We start from the raw sequence: 17,138 nt of genomic DNA, 5'->3' as shown, positions 1-17,138 counted from the left end.
TAATGTTAATAATTGCCCAGCTTGTAAATGGCGATATGGTTGAACTCGATTGTATATGAAAGCCATCAGTTTTGATATTGTAGAGCTGCCTCAGTTCGACACTAAAGTGTCAGCCTACATTTTGTGCTCAATTCTTGGAGTGCTGCTTCAACTGTCAACCTTCTACCCAGAAGCAAAAGTGAACGAATAAGCAACAATCCAATATTAAACCAGCTAAGACGAAATGTGGACATACGATTGGCTAAGATCAAAAAGTATTGAAACATTTAAAAGTGATGTGAAGTCACCTATAAATCATTTTCCTGGGGCAAATTAGTTGGTGGAAATCATCAAGAAAGGGGTATTTTTTGGAATAGTGAACTTTATGCAGATACTGATGAAGAGACCTAAATTATTTTGTAGCTGTAACTGTGAATGCTGGCGGTTAGCAGTGAGGCAGCCAGTCAGTAGAGATTTTAACCCTAGAACTGACAAATGTGAGAAGGGAGTCCACTGGGCAGAGTGGGAATTGTTATGAAAATGCAAGAATTCAGTTTATGAAATATAAGTTTTTGATACATGGTAGTAGATACATAAAAAGAAATATGTCACTGGGTCAAACACTTGGCAAGACACGCTGCACCATGCCCTAAGAATTAAATTGTGCGATGTGGTTTATCTAAATACTATGCAATTAAGAAAGCATGCTTCTCTCTTGAAATTCAGCCCAGTACTTCCAAGCATGAGTCACACTTGCATTTCTGACATGATTTCCTATCAGACATACATCAAATGACATCATGCCCTGAGCAATGCTTCTTTTGGAGAGACATAAATTTAACCATGTTGCACCAGAGAAGACCATTGCTGGTTACTCACAGACCAACCAGCTCTTCAGACAACAGTGTAAAATAATGGTAAAATTTCTTCTCCTGATCCACCGACAGCCTAAAACCCAACATCGCAGTTGGCCCATGACTTCCCTCAACCATCCTTCTCCCCAACTCCTAACCCCAATGGTTGGCTTAAGGGTCCAGCATGCCTTCCTATTGATTTCTACCCAAGCCCCTAATCCTCCCACAAAGCGTACCCTCACTCACACAATTTTCTCAATAATTCCAATCACCAACGTCCATTGTCCAGTATACTATCACCTCCAATGGCAGCCCAATCTCCATCAGTACTGACTTGATTGCCCAACCTACCCCTGCGTTCCTCGGCTACTCACCCAATTACCAATCAGATTCACCCAGACCAATTCAACCCTGGTCCCAGTCCACTACCAGTCCTCTTCACTACTCCATCTTTGCAGCTTGGCCCTGGGTAGCACATAATCTTTCAAGAAAATGTGCCTGCACATTAAGTAAAATCTAAACTGGAATTTTTAAAACACTGTCAGAGTTGGCTGTGAAAGACTCTGGTGGAACAACCATCAGGTATTTATTCATGAAGATGCAGGCACAAGCAAAACAGCTTTGGTTATACAAAACAGGAAATTGGAAGAAGTCAAGCAGCATCTGTGGATTCAAGAAGGTTTTGAGTCAAGACCCTGCATTAGGGCTATGTCTGCTTTGGTTATCTTGGAAGATTTCAGAAGATGCATTCTAATATTTTCAAAACAATTATTTTCTTGCTCCTAACTCAAGATACACAGCCGTGTATTATATAGAAAAGTTTCAGCTGCTCTCACAAAAAAAGTCATTAATATGGTTTAAGAAACAAGGCATAAGGAAAGTGTATATTCTGCAATGACCCATGTAACATATAGCAAGGGGCAAGGAGTAAGCAAAATGGATCACACCAACTCACACTTTAAGTGACAATACTGGCATACAAGAAGTGGGCCTCCATGATGTCCTGTGAGCATAACAAAATTTTGGTGCTTACACTTTTAATTCCCAACTTTGACACATGTAATACAGCATATGTCAACAGCATGCACTGTATAAGCCTCAACTACTTAAAGAATCTGCATGCAAAACTGCTTATTAAGCCTGCAGTTCATGAGGCATGAATAATTTAACACATTCCAGTCAAGGAGATAACACTTGTCTTCACATTATTCTCATTAACAAGTTCATAGCAGAAAATTAATATGGTAACAAAGCCATACTAAAACACAATTATGAGCACAGTTAGATTGAACAGAAATACAAAAGAGAAAGTAAACAATTTATTTATTTCTGAAGAATTACACTGCTCTGTTACCAATTGTTCAAGGGGAACAAAACAAATTCATGGTTCAGTTCCTTGCTCTATGGTTTCCATTTTGTAATAACTCTCAAAACAAGTAAAGCAATTATAGAAGATAATTTCCCATAATTTACCACACTCTGGAACTTTGCATTTTACAGTTCTAAACCAGAAAAATATAAAACCAAGCTTTAAAGATTTTCTAACTTCCAAGGTATCCTGTCCAGTGGAAATAAGTGTCAAAACAACTTCAGGTATAAGGTCTTAATCTTTCCATCTTCTACATACTAAGCACCATAATAACTTATACTACAGACATGCACATAAGACAGCCATTGCATCTATGTTTTCTTTCTTTCTCATGTTTCCTTTAAGAATTATTCTTCCTCCCACATTTTGTGATAAATGGGAATCCAGTACCATCAAATTGTCCCCTTACTCTTTTGCAACTACTCGAAACATCACCGTCCTCAGTCCCATACCATTCTTATTCAGAACATCATAAACTACATAATGACATGCAAGCTGTAACCCTGATCAACAGAGCTAACACATACCCAATCCCAGCAACAACTTCGGTCAAAAGAGACCGTGGCTTTGCAGCAACTTTTCTCTCAATCCTCTTCACAGAAGTGAGACACCGAATCTCCAACATGTGAGTTAATGTACTGACAAGTAACAAACTGTTCAACCCAACCTTCAGCAACACCACTCTAGAACCAAGATCTTGAAACTATGTTCGGCTGATGACACCTACTTATTTTTTCACTTAGAGACCAAGTTCAAAGAAGCTGCTGACTCCTTTACTTCAAGCCTTTCAAAGAACAAGTCTTTGAAATGCCAAAAATCCAGAACAAAAACATTCTCAATGACCTTCCCCCACCACTCAACACAGCCCCAAAAATCAAAATATAATCAGAGACACTAGAAAACATGAACTATTTTCCATATCTCAGAGAAGACCTCTGAGTTATTCACCAATAACTGTACTATGTAGCATCAGTCTTTGGCCAATCCTGTATTCAAAAGCCAATACCTCAATCCAAGGCAGTATTCAGCACTTACCACTTGTTCCAACAAAGATCACAAGACTCCTTGTGAAAAAGAGAACAGAAGATAACATTCAAGGATATCTCTTCTCCGATTTCTGCAGCAAAATCCGAATAATTTCTCTGTGGGATGCACTCAGCAAGTTCCCCACAGCAAGCAGGAAAAAAATCTTTAACTATCTAATATACAACAGATCTAAATGCCTGGCTACGTATAGTGATAAATATTCCATTCCTGTTTCAGGGCTCTACTGAAAGAAGCAACAAAATTTGGGATATAACTTATCATCCAGCACAGTTGTTCAACTGTCAAATCCTTGTGAGGGAACCTTTCAGAGTCAGGTACAATGTTTTGGTGACTCAAAGTTCATAAAAGCAACTTATTGTGTACGTCTTTGCATCCTGTCACATATTTTCATTGACAAAGAGAAAAAGTTAATGACACAATAAAGTATTTGAAGGATGGACAAGAGCTCTACATATTATTTTAAACTAGAATTGCATTTAAACTACAATTTCATAACAAAATCACTAAAATTGATAACAGATGACTAAAATTGGGAGATGAGAATTATGATAACTTAAGAGGGCAAACAAAAGGTTTCACTCCTTACTGAGAGACTGTAGGAATCAAAAAAGTTGTTAACAATCCAGTAAACAGTAAGAAAAAAAGCCTTTCCTACCCTTGAAGAATAGAGAATCTGGTTAAATGATCTAAAAACCAGAACATCATATCAGATTTTAGATTCAAATTTAGATTTAGCTATCACATATGCATCAAAACATACAGCAAAATATGTTGTTTGCATTAACAACCAACATCTGAATTATTGTTTCTAGTACAAAAATTCATTTTTGAAATTTCTTAAGTGACTTTTTAACAAAAAGCAAACATTGTTTTTCCTGGTATTGTTTTTATCATCAACACCTAGTACAATATCAGATGCTGAATTCCTTAGTGGTTCAGTAGTTGAACACACAATTTGTAGTCGTAGGTAAAAAGATGAGCAAACAGTATTGAACAAACATGACTCGTGTTTGAATATAAAATCAGCTATAAAAATTATGAACTTTTTGGCAGGGTGAAAGGGAGAAAATATATGCCAGGGTGGGATTACTGTTCCTTCTTATCAGCCAATAACCTTTATTAGAAGCCCGTGTGAAAATCTTGTGTAAGAACTGAATGAGACTAAACTCGATGCATCTCAACATACACTTGTAAGTTTCCCAGGTAAATAAAACAGAGGTACCAATCCATACCATGCTCCAACAGAGAGCTACATTTCTCAGAAGAGAATGGAGTGAGGACAATAGATGGTATATACAAATAATTTGCTAACTTGTATTGTGCTGGAATCATTTTCAACATCAGTACGGTGCTGGAAGTATATTGACAACATAACATAAGAATACATATGCATTTTAGTGCAAATCACCAACTCTTAGAAGACTCCGATGCAACCGAGGGCCTTGTACCAAATGTGTCAATATTATAACTTTATCTAGATAGCATTTAATTGCATAGCTCCAACAGCAGGGTGATATTTAGAGAAACAGCATAGAACAGGGCCTTCTGACCCAGCGTCTTCAAAAGCAAAGATCAACAACTGATACGTATCAGATTTACCAGCTGGACTTTGGCCATGTATATACACAACCATCATAAGTCAAAGATACTCACAAGTTTCCAAATATCCAAAACAAAAATCAGTATTCCTCACAGCAGAAGTATCATACAAAGTTATACAACTATTCTCACTGGAAAAAGGCACAAGCAAGACAGAAGGAATGGCTGCAGCAACAAGAGATATATATGATAACCATATACAACAATGTCTTATTTTCACCTGTGCTCCATTCATTTTCTCCACTTTTATCTGCTCCACCACTGCTCTAATTCTTCAGGACAGAGATGCTTGCCCAATATATTTAACTGCTTTATCAGCGACCCTGCATTATAAATTCAGAAATGGAGGCATTTTCTGAAATGTCAAGGTTCAGTTTAATTTGGAAATAACAAAGTAAACTGTGCCCAAATGTAACTAAATCAAGACAAAACCTAGAACTAAGCCAATGTGGAAAACAGCATTCATAGGAGACAACTGTCATTAACCATATATGAAAGAGATAGTCGAACCACATCCATTCAATATTCAGTGGTTTCCCATTTCTGATTTTTTCCCCCACTGTCAGCAGTCTGAGTCTTTTCATTATTTACATGACTCAAGAATGAGATAATATTACATGGAAGAGTACAGGCTCCAAAATCACCCAAGCAGCTCAGTTATATATAGAACAACACAGCTTGCTTGATTAGCACTGAATTTACCTTCTTAAACATTCCTTCACCAACGTTGCAATATGGCTACAGGGTGTGTGTTATTCAACAAGATACACTGCAACATATCACCAAGGTAGGTCACTAGCCCCTCCCAAATCTACAAACTTGAAAGATAAGGGCAGCAGGCACTTGGGAATGGGCAAATCTCTCTCCAACTTAATCTGGATATATGTTGGTTGTCTTCATCAACATCCTCAAACTCCCTATCCAATACTGTTGCAGACGCACCAGCTCTACATAGATTATAATGACATGAGAAGAATGCCCTCCACCCTCAATAAATAGTTTGCTAGTGATGGCTCTAATTTATGAATTAGTAAAAATACACAGTTAAGTATTATGTACAAATATACATACATCATAAACTAGGAGCAGAAAATGCCACTTAAACCCTCAAATTTGCCCTTCCATTCAATAAGAACATATCAAATCTGATCATAATCTCAATTCCACATTTCAATGTACCTACAATAACTTCACTGCCTTCCTCTGTGATAAAAAAAAACAAAAAAGACTTTCTCACACTGCCTTTCGTGGAAGAAAGTTCTGAAGCTCAAGAACATTTGAAAAAAAAATCATTGTTAACTATCAATCCATAAAAAATATTAAAAGTCCAAGGTAAATTTTCAAAGAAGGGTTCATGTTTTGCAGACTCACTTGTCAGTCATAGATTTGGCTCTTGGTTCCCAACATCCTCAAAATTCCAAAGATCAAGAATAATCACCATAAACTCTGGAGAACTGTGAACCGGACATACAGCTGTGTGTGAATATTTCTTTGATCCCCAACTCATTAAGTAAGGCTCCATACCAGAACAAGAACATAAAATTTCAGCAAGTTAGTAAAAGAATTTAAAATATGTGCAATGGTGCTCTTGAGTATTTGGAGTGATTTTGGTCACTGTTTTTTCCAATATTCCATGTAGGTTTGCCAAAAGTCTCCTCAATATTTCTTTTACCATCTGACAAGAAATTTAGTGCTATATTAAAACATGTATCCTATGCAAGCCAAGAAAAAGACATTGCAACTTGATGTATGGTTTGCCATTACCTCTGAACACAAAAATATGTAGGGTTATTATAAAAAGAATCTTGTTTCCCCAATAGGTTGAACTGTGCCAAAACACTATTTTGTATCATGTAGAACTATTTTGTCACTGCAGGTAACCAGAATATATCAGGTCCGTAATATTACTAACAGACTAATTCGGATGAAGGGCAAATAACGGCTGCTATACTATACAGGTGAACATACATACCTACTGTATATTAATAAAATTAAGTTCCTCTATCAATATTTTGATAACAAAACTTAACATTGCTATTGCCAGAACCTCCTTACATAAACATATTTTCATATACATAACTAGGTATTCTACATTAGTTCTATATTAATCCCAGCAAATGAATTTTATATTAGTTTCCATCAGTTACAATTCTTTTAAAACATTGTTGGGTATCTGCTGATCCCATTCGGGAAAAGGTTCATGAGGTTTTCACATAGGCCAGTTTTTTAAAGTCAGACTATCAATAGAAGTCAACAGTTTGCAGCAAGTATAAGTGTGATGCAGTGAGGAAAGCTTTGTGCGAATAAGGTAGCTTACTTAATACAAATTACTTAGCACTGGGAAAACAATAAACATTATGACCAATAAATAGCCCATGTGTAAACACGTAAAATGTTTTACTAAAAGCATACTTGTCAAGAAAGCATTTTTTCTAATTTCCTGAATCAATGGGACAGCAACCGGACAAAAGGGTTTACTTACAATGATGTTACATGTCTAGCGTCAGAGATCAATAACATATTTAAGTTACATTACCACATAACCAATTACTGCAACTTGTGAGTTGTTCCATCAAAAATGCACATATAGAGCATGAAAAATATGAAATACCGATGTTATCTTTTTCTCCCAATCAACATTTTGGTATCTGTAAACTCTTAAAAATGTACTCCCATTTACTTTGTTTCTGCCTTTATTAAAATGACTATTTCCTCACAATCAAAAATAACCAATATGTTTTTCTCCCTTGCTAAATTTCATAAGCCATTTATTATTTTTGAGTCGTATTAGTGGTTCTGTCACCAGTCCCTAATGTAATTTTTATCTGCGTCAGGGAATTTGTATGATGTGAAAGAGAGGCTGCGAGTTAAATCCATGACTTTGTAATTTGTACCCAAATACACTGTTACCATTGCTAATTCACTTTCTTTGACATTCTTTCTTGACCACTCACCCAAACATTGCAAAGTATACAACAGAGTGTAAATTTACATACAAATCCAATATTAAGATTACTCTGCACCTTTGCAAATGGAAAATGAATTACTTATTATATATAATATGTAATGATTTTATATCAAAGAACTTCCTAAACTTGCTATTGAAAATATTGATTTGGAGTCCAAATAATAGATGACAGTTATTAAGCCTTCTAGAATTCCGCATGTTAAAGGTGTACAACAATTCTAATGTCAGAGCCCTGATCGGTTGTAGTTTTCAACCATAATTCAATTTGCATAGACCCTTTAAAGAAGAAAGACTTTAAGGCTCTTCGCAGGAGAGCTATTATCAAATTAAATTTGACACTGAAGTATTTACAGATATATTGGGATAGTGAATGAAAAGCTTGGTCATCGAGTTAGGTTTTAATGAGCTTCTTTAAAGGTAGAAATACAGGAGAATTTCAAGCTTTGTGACTTATAGTGAACACTCATATAGTGAAGCAGAATTGGTCAACTGCCACTCTTCAGAGCCAGCACTGACAAATGCAAGTGTGGCAATACTGGTCAATAAGGGGATTTTACATTCAGCTGAAGAAAGAATTATGCAAAAATCAAAAGATGGATAAAAATGTATTCTAAAAAAATGTTACTCAAACTGAACAAACTAGATGCACATGAGCCCAAAGCTGATTAGAGGTGATGTGATTCAGTCCTGTGTAAAACTGCTCTGACAGTCTGCCCTAGTGGTGACAATTTTTCAGCTAATGGACAGGGTGAAACCAATTTATATTCGCCAAAGCCCTATTGCCTGCTAAATTCATTGTCCATTTCTCCATCACCGAAGCTCACTTATTGATCTTATTCTTCAATCACTTCGCTACAAAGTGGGTAAAGACAAAAAGTAGCTGAATGGAGGGGTGGGGGAAGAAATTATAGAGAAGGGTGTTTGAGACCCAAGATTATGAGTAATTTATGAAACATGGACCACTTTTCACATCTCAGATGCCACTTCACAATGAGGAAAAATATGATGATAAAATTCGCCATCACATTCAGTAAACCAGCAATGCTTTTGACTGTCTTAAGATAAAGAATATTTGAGCTTTAAGGACTTCAATCCCAGTTGAAGGTTTGTGGTGTACCAGGCATCAACAACCCCTGTTTCTGAGACTCAGGCTATCTACCTTCAGCACATAACTCAAATCAGTGGAGAGATACTATTAATGCCACCACAAAATCCTCCAAACCCATTGGTAGGATAAATAAACAACTGTTAATATCACCTTCTAGGCTAGTGTCAACATTTAGTTGGCTCTATGGCTGAATCCCAAAGCAGACTCTGTAATTCATGCTCCATCATGGAAGGAAATCACCAAGTGACAACAAAGTTAAGGAGTGGCCTCAAAGCTTCCAGGAGAAATTGAGTTAGCAGCACCGTGGGTCACGATTGCAAGAGTTGGAGAAAGAGTGTTCCGTATGGTATTGAGAACCTTGTATCCATTTATCCAGGGCACATGTGAGCAAAGCGTTAATGGTAGAAGGAGCCCAACAGTTCCCAAGCTACTATGAAGTGCTTCCTATCGACAGCCAGAGGAATAGTTCCAAATCTACTACAATATGCTTCCTATCCCACCCACAGAAGAAGCTGTGGGTCCTACACTAGTCTCTTCAGAACACAGTGAACCTCAGTGGAAACAAGTAATCCTCAATCCTGAGGGAACTGCCAAAGAAAAAGAGGTAAGCAAAAGACACAATCCAGATTATAGACAACGAAATAAGAATATATTCATTTCTGCCTCCATGAAAGGTGCTACCAACTAGATAAAGCATAAATTTGAATCCAAAGTCCTTATACTTAATTTTCTTTGCTGATCTTTCTTTTGACTCACTTAATTCCAAAATTCTAGACAGTTGATTAAAACGAGTCAGCACAGAAATAGGCCCTTTTGCCTCATTCGTCCCAGCTGACCAAGATGTCCATCCGAGCTAACCCTACTTGCTCGCTTTTGCCCACATCCTTTTCTATACATGCCCAGTCACAGAGTCCGGTGGGCAGCCATGCAGCAGATCTGGTACAAAGGTTTCCAAAAGGACTTCAAAATGAAATTCGAATATATTTCAACTGAAACATCTTAGACTTAGTTCCATTGGAAAAATTAGTTATGCCTCCAAAATGCCAAAAATGTGCTCTGATGTTCAATGTCCAAGCTTATCATCACCTAAATAAGACTGATGCGCTGGCTTCCTATCAAGAAGATATCTTTCGGGACCACAAATGGAAATACCTGCAATCAAAATTTTATGATGAGTTTTCCACTTAATTCCATTCCAATATCAGAAAGCATCTGTTTCTGTACATACACTACACAGATACGTGATAAAGGACATAAATGCCTCAATACAAAAGATAGCAATTCGAAACCTGATGAATAAGTTAATCGCAATTAAGCTTCTTCTTTTGCAAGCTAATGAACTGCATGAAACTGATACAATGAAATTAAAATCCATTCTTGTGCTCCTCCTTGGAAATTGTTAATTTGTCTCCAAAGAGATTGTCAAAAATGATCCAATATTTTATTTCTAATTTTTTTTCATCTAGTATACTTGCAATGCTAAAAGAAGCTTCTGAAAATATTAAAAATCCTTTACAAGACTTCAAGCAGCACTGAGTAAATTATAAACCATTTCCCCAACATGCCACAAACTGGATTTTTACAATCTGCCCTGACCAGCACAGACTGGTTCCAATTACTTCTATTGCACTATGAGCCAGGACACAATCCTGATAGTAAAACATTCAGTATTGGTGAGGGGGTGGGGTAGGACACTGTGCACTCACTTTTAAAAGAGTAGGTCTCTTTTCAATATATACTTCATGCATTTATGACCACTGCAATGCTTTCTAACTTGACAATTCCCTTGTGCTATCATCCTAAAAGGACCAATCCAAGATTGTTCGGTTGGGAATTGTAATGTTTCAGCGTCCCACCACTAAAGCATTTTAACCACAGAACAGGCCCTTTAAGGAGGTCAGCATTATTTTCATCCTTTGCAAAACTGAGTAATACAGTAAACCACTACCAGTCTATTAAAACTTTACCATTCAAACTCTGATTTCCTCAATGTCTCTTGGAATTTAAGGTCTAATTCTGTACCTCACAGGAGACGGTTCTGATTAATTAGAGTAAATTAATCATATGCAGAAAAACTACAAATGCGAATAAAATCTTTACAAAACTGCCTGAAATCGCAAGGATTGATATACCAGTCTTCCAAGATATCTTGTTCTGTAGAATAATAAGTAAATGGTAACAGCGTGCTGTCGCAGTAAACCAGCGAAAATTCAAAGGTAAAATCATAAAAGACTCCAGGATGACTCTGGTATGGTTCACTCCAGGTATTACCAAGATAATCAACAGAGCCTGTCTGTTTACACTATAGACACAGCAGGCATCTTTGATCATTGATAACAGAACAGTGATGGGCAGATGCTGGAGAAATAATGTCAGGCTTAACTGATGTCACTTTATGAACAGTTTCATAACAGATTACAAACTTTTATTAAGAGATATTCTGAGCAAAGACCTGTCTTGTACCCGATTAAAAAAAATGTACTGTGCAGGTGTGCACCTCAATAGTAACAATACATCAAATTCAAACTAAAAGTAAAATGTATAGAATCAAATTGGCAAATGTGATATAGAGAAAACATTAATTTCATAGAGCACTCTCAAATTTAGTTATCCCAGGTGTATTTGAAGTCAGTGCCCCAATTGGAAAGGTGCCAATTTCTAACATTGTCAGAACTGGACAAAGAACAAAACCAAAAGGATGAGATGGGTGGAAAATAACAAACCACAGGTATTGGTTTAACCCTTAATGTTAATCTAATGACTTTTCTATGTCATGTATGAGGACAGAGGTCATGTCATAATCCATTTTCATGCCATACCTTAGGTTCTGATGTGCAGTCACTTCCAGAAATGTCCATGTTTACTTTGTCACAGATCAACATTTAAACATTGTGTTCTAAGCTCTGTTTCTAATTCGAAACAATACTCACTTTGCTCGGTTTAAAATCATTTTCCAAAGAACTGAATGCTCTTACTGACATTGCCATCTGCACTCAAACCTTTTTATGTGCATTTTAATTGTCGATATTTTTCCCAAAATTATGATAGATCCAATGTTGACAGTCGCATAAGTAGTGTTCACAGAAATCAGTAAATTTGTAAACCAATTTTAAAAAGCTAATAAAAAGCACGTGTTTGGTAAAGACGTTTATCTCAATGAAAGAAAACGTGCCAAATAATCAAATGCAAATATAAAAGCGAACACAGCCACTTGATTCCCACTGCGCCTTCCCCCCTCTGCAGTCATAACAGGGGGTATCAAGCATCTTGTAAAAACATGTTTATCGCCTATCAAAATACAAGCCAGGGCGGAGTGTAAACACAAAAGGAAGTTGAGTAGTTGTGAGCCTCTTACCTTCTTTTTCTTTTCATCCTCTTTTGACATCTTGTTACTTTTGCTCGGCCTGCAGCTTTTCTGCTCCCCTGGCTGTTTGATTGTGATCTTGATCTCCGGAGGGCAGATATAATTCTCCAGGTTCTTGGGAGGTTTCTTGGGCCGTTTGGTGGTCTGGATCTTGAGTTTCAGGCTGCCCTCTGTGAAGTTCGCCTCCTTGATGGAAAACTCGTGTTCCTCCAGGCCGTCTCCCTGCATTGATTTATCGCTGTCTGTGATGGAGTTGGAGTCCTGGCTACAACAGGCACTCTCCTCGTCGTCCTGATCCAGCCTTCCCCCGTTCATCTGGCTCCCAGACGACTGCATCAAAGCTCCAGGAGAGACTGCAGACTTGGTACTGCTGCCGGCCGACCTGAAATCCCCATCAGCCGGCTTCTGCCTGCAGCCCAACGCCGCCTCCCTCTGTTCCATCCCAACGTATGCGAAAGGCACAGAGAGTATGGAAAGCAGGAATTCAGCACTTTTCAGTGTCCCCCGTCACTCCAAAGTAATCCGATCTCCCAAATAAAACACACACTACAATCTGCAGAATGAAAGAAAAATACAAAGTAGATCTTAACAGTAAACATCAAGTAAATATACTACAATCGTATTGAAATACCAATTCCTTCTGGATTATTGATGATTGAGGTAAATAAAATAACGCAGTTAGTAACAGACTATCAAGACGTCCAAATAATTCAACTAAAACCCTTTACTGCTTAAAAGGACTCCTGCACCATCTCCCTCCACTACCACCCCCCAACACACACACACACACACACACACACACACACACGCCACAATCCAGTGAATTTTCAACAAGCATATACACTATTAAAATAACGGGCGCATTTTGTACTTCGATTTTGCGCCTTTATTGGTCTTAAAAATATACACGGCCCTCTTTTTCAAGGCAACTACATCTTAAAAAAAAGTTAAACCGTGGTGCTAACCTCCGTCCCTCACCCCAACCAAAAAAAAATCCCATGAAAATGAGCTTCATATCCCTTCGAATCAGTCCAACAGCCACGTTACGGGCTCCTGTCAAATGAATCCTCTACCTCCAGCGTACCGTTTACTTCATTTATTTGCTAAATCCGCCTTCGGTAATCCAGTTGCCTTTTAAAGGTCGACCATGTCAGATCTGTCATGTTGGAGTTGGTTGTATTTTATATTTTTCTCTCTCTCTCTCCCTCTCTGCAGCGTCCAAGTACTCTGCACCTTCCGTAAAAGCTCTGAGATACAATGAGTTGAGGCTGAGAACTGCAGCTGCTGGAATCCGATGCTAGAGGCTCTCTAGCTCCACTCCAATCCGACCAAAAAGACGGACTTTTTTTTCAAACAACCGAATTGCACCATCGACTCCTTCTCACCGAACACGTACACATTTCTGTGTTGTTCTTAGACAATAATTGAAATCAACCACAAGGAAAACAAAAATCGCCCATTGCCACTTACTAACCCATGTCCAGCGCCGATAACCTGCGATCTCAACTAGTCCCAAAGCTCCCAGGGTCCTGAAAATGGCATGCTCCGATCTGTCAACTCGAGCAGTGAACAGGAGGCGAGCAGAGCCCGGTCTCGGCTCCGAGCCGCAGAGGGAGGAAAATGGCGCCTCCGATGCTCCGAGCTGCTGGTCTGTAGAAAATTCAATCCGCAAACAAGCCGGGCTCCCCGATCAATCGCCTTGTTTTGGAAGCGGGGTTCCTCGGGATGAAAGCACTTGTCGATGCGGGCGGCTCGCTGCTGTTCGCTGCCGCTGCGGAGCTCCGCAGTTTGCTAGGAGGGAGGGGAGGGGAGAGGAGAGGAGAGGAGGGGGGAGGTGGAAAGGGACGAGCCAACAGCGCACGGCAGTGATTGTTACAGCAACGGGCCTCCTACAATGCTAATTCCGAGCCGAGCTGGAGCAGCCTGTGCTTCTCACACCGCACAGCGTTTGCCTCTGCTCGTTACCTGCCTGTTGCCACATGGGGGAGGGGACGAGGGTAAACTGCACTCACAATTAATCTGGCCCTTGCAATCACGTTTGGCACTCATGCCGAACACTGAGTGTGCGTGCGCGGGATTACCCTTAGTTGCATTTTAACACACACTAAATTTATTCCATTACATCTTACAGTCATGCGGCAGCCCACGCATGCTCCCTTTTCACTATTTCTTTGCAGGCGCTGTTTTCCCCGTGCCCCCCGTTGTTGCTGTCATCCAACCGCGCGTGAACAGCGTGTCCCGACGTCGGTTTGCCGAGAACCCCCCCCCCACCCCATCCATCCCCACCCCACCCCACCACCCGTCACCGCGTGCTCGTGACATCACCCCTTCCAGTAGCGGCCCCGACATGCACTCACCCACGCCGGTGCGGCAAGTTGGCGGGTTTGCTTTGCAGTTTTTTTTCCCTTCTCCAAAAGCCTTGCCTGTTCGTGTACTTGGACCCCAGCCAGCATAATAAATGTAGACCCTCCGTAGACCTCTCAGACGCGCGAGTCACAACCCGGGCAGCGTTGATGAAGTGGGGTGAAGCTAATCAAAGGATGAGTAGAGTTACCCCATCAGCAGGGCAGCAGAACTGCTAGCATTATAATTCATGAACCCCAGAGTAGCCGTTTGGTTGGCATACTTATGGTAATACGGATAAGCTTACAAGAACATTTTTGTGTATTATACAGTTGTTGAAATGGGGTGTATACCTATCAGCAGTTTTAAGACTCCAAGAATATTCAAAAGTGCTTGCAATCCTACTATCCGAAAATATCACTTCAACATCCCTGAGTGAACCTAGAACTCCCAAAATGAGTGCAGTTGAAGTAGCATCTCCAGAACTGAGGCTGTTTCAGAAACTAGCTCACCCCTACATTCTCAGGGATAATTCATAAGCTTGATGCATGTAGCACAGTGCTACCAAAGGAGGTTGCCCATGGGGTGCTCATTAAGCTCATGTTCTGACCTTTAAAGCAATTTTACCTTTGTTAAAGGGCAACAACTCCCACCATACAAACTTGTGCCACACAATGGAAAAACACATTCCATAAGCCCAACCAAGTGGCATTTCATGAGAAAATGTCAAAGTTAAAACTTGGCAACCTCAGCGGTGTCATCTCAGCAAAGACCCAGCATTGAAAGAATGAGCTTGAGAAAGTCGCAATGTCACATTCGCACCTTAGTCAGAGTTAAAGTCATCCATTGACCCATGTTACATTTTTTTAAACATCCAATATTTGAGGAACATAAAAGTAATTTTTAAAAAAAGGATTAAGTAAAACAAAAATTAGCCAAGAACAGAAATTAATTATTTTCAGTATAACTCAGTGCTGTCTGAAGAGGTCCATTGAACTGAGAGTAAAATTGAGAGGCTTTAATTACGTGGAGAGAATAGAGAACTTGGGTAAGCTTAAAAAAATGAACTGATAGAATTGAATCGTACAAGTGATGTTTTAAGATAAATAGTACTACTTGCTCTGCTGGTTAGAGAGATTACATCATTAATCAGCAAAAATAAAGTAAGAGGAATTTGAATCTTTTTGTACAGAATTGTCAGATTTCAAAATCAATTATATCAGTTAAAAAATAAAAAAACAGATTTTCAACATATAAAAAGAAAACTGCAGATGCTGAAAATCTGAAACAAAAATAAAAATGCAGGACAACGCATTTTTAGTGGGGTTATATTAAGGAGATGGTGCATTACAAGTTAGGGACAATATCACAGCTGCATTCAGTGAAGAAATAGAAAGCTCATTGACCAAGTTTATTTGGATAGAACTCATATCTAATAAGGTGCCATTACTCTGAAGGGGTTATGCTATAGACCTCCAAATATCCCCAAGGACAGGCATATTAAGGAAAGGAGCAAAAAGCAAGGAAAAGGAATTTGAATATTTTTTGTAGAGTTGTCAGATTTTAAAATCAATTATATCAGGAAAAAAGAAAAATAAACATTTTGTGTGTTTTCAAGTTCTACAACATGGGCTGGTAATTCCTTGGTCGTATGGGGTAGAAGTTGTTGGTTTCTTGAAGTAGCATGTGGATTGAAGGATGTAGTGGATCTTGCACTGAGAAATGAGCCTGATCTGGTGACCGACCTTTCAGTGGCTGAATACTTGGGAAACAGTAATCACAGCTCCTTAACCTTTAAAATAGCTGTGAATAAGATTAAGAGTGTAGGACGGTGTTCATTTGGGGTGGGGGGGCAATTTATGAGGGCTTCGGAGGGGAGGGGCTAGGGAAAGTTAATTGGGAACAGTTGTTTTCAGGCAATTTACATCTGGCGTGGAGCTTGTTTAAAGATGAACTGCACAGAGTTCAGAACCAGCTTGTTTCAGTAAGAGAGAAGGACAAGGATGTTAAGGTACAGGAACCTTGAGTCACAAGGGAGGTAGTTAATCTGGTCAAGAAGAAGTGAGACTTAGGAAGCAGGAACCAAACGGAACACTTGAGGACCATAAAGGAGCCAGAAGGGAATTAATAAAGGAGCTAGAAGGGGCTTAGGAGAGCCAGAAGTGGCCATGAAAGGGCCTTGGTGATTAGGATTAAATAGAATCCCAAGGCATTCTACACATACATCAAGAACAAGCGGATAACTGGAGAGTGGGTAGGAGTGCTCAACGGTAAAGCAGGAAACTTGTGCTTAGAGGCAAAGGATGTGGACGAGATCCTAAATGAGTACTTTGTGTTAGTATTTACCAAGGAGAATGATGCAGAGTACATCGAGGTCAGAGCGGACAGCCAGTGTCTTTTCCCCAGGATTGAAATGTCTAGTCCCAGACACTGTGTATTTAAAGTAAGAGGGGTAAGGTACAAAGGAGATGTGCAAGGAAGTTTTTTTTTACAACAAGAGTGGTGGG

The 17,138-nt window shown here is 39.1% G+C and overlaps 1 protein-coding gene across 5 annotated transcripts in view; it reads right to left on the bottom strand.

The window, feature by feature from the left end:
• Positions 1-14,522, bottom strand: part of setbp1 (SET binding protein 1) — a 266,412-nt gene extending 251,890 nt beyond the window's left edge. The window contains exons 1-2 of one of the 5 annotated variants that reach the window (XM_063042860.1): positions 14,411-14,522; positions 12,280-12,841 (exon numbers count right to left, since the gene is read on the bottom strand). In XM_063042860.1, coding sequence (XP_062898930.1) covers positions 12,280-12,729 — 450 coding nt within the window. In that variant the 5' untranslated portion in view covers positions 12,730-12,841; positions 14,411-14,522. The other 4 variants (XM_063042857.1, XM_063042858.1, XM_063042859.1 and 1 more) reach the window with 4 other exon arrangements.
• Between the last annotated feature and the right edge of the window lie 2,616 nt (positions 14,523-17,138).

This window comes from Mobula hypostoma, chromosome 3 (assembly GCF_963921235.1).
Source record: "Mobula hypostoma chromosome 3, sMobHyp1.1, whole genome shotgun sequence".
NCBI lineage: Eukaryota > Metazoa > Chordata > Chondrichthyes > Myliobatiformes > Myliobatidae > Mobula > Mobula hypostoma.
The sequence above is the reverse complement of the archived record's forward strand: the minus strand, read 5'-3'. Positions and strand labels throughout refer to the sequence as shown.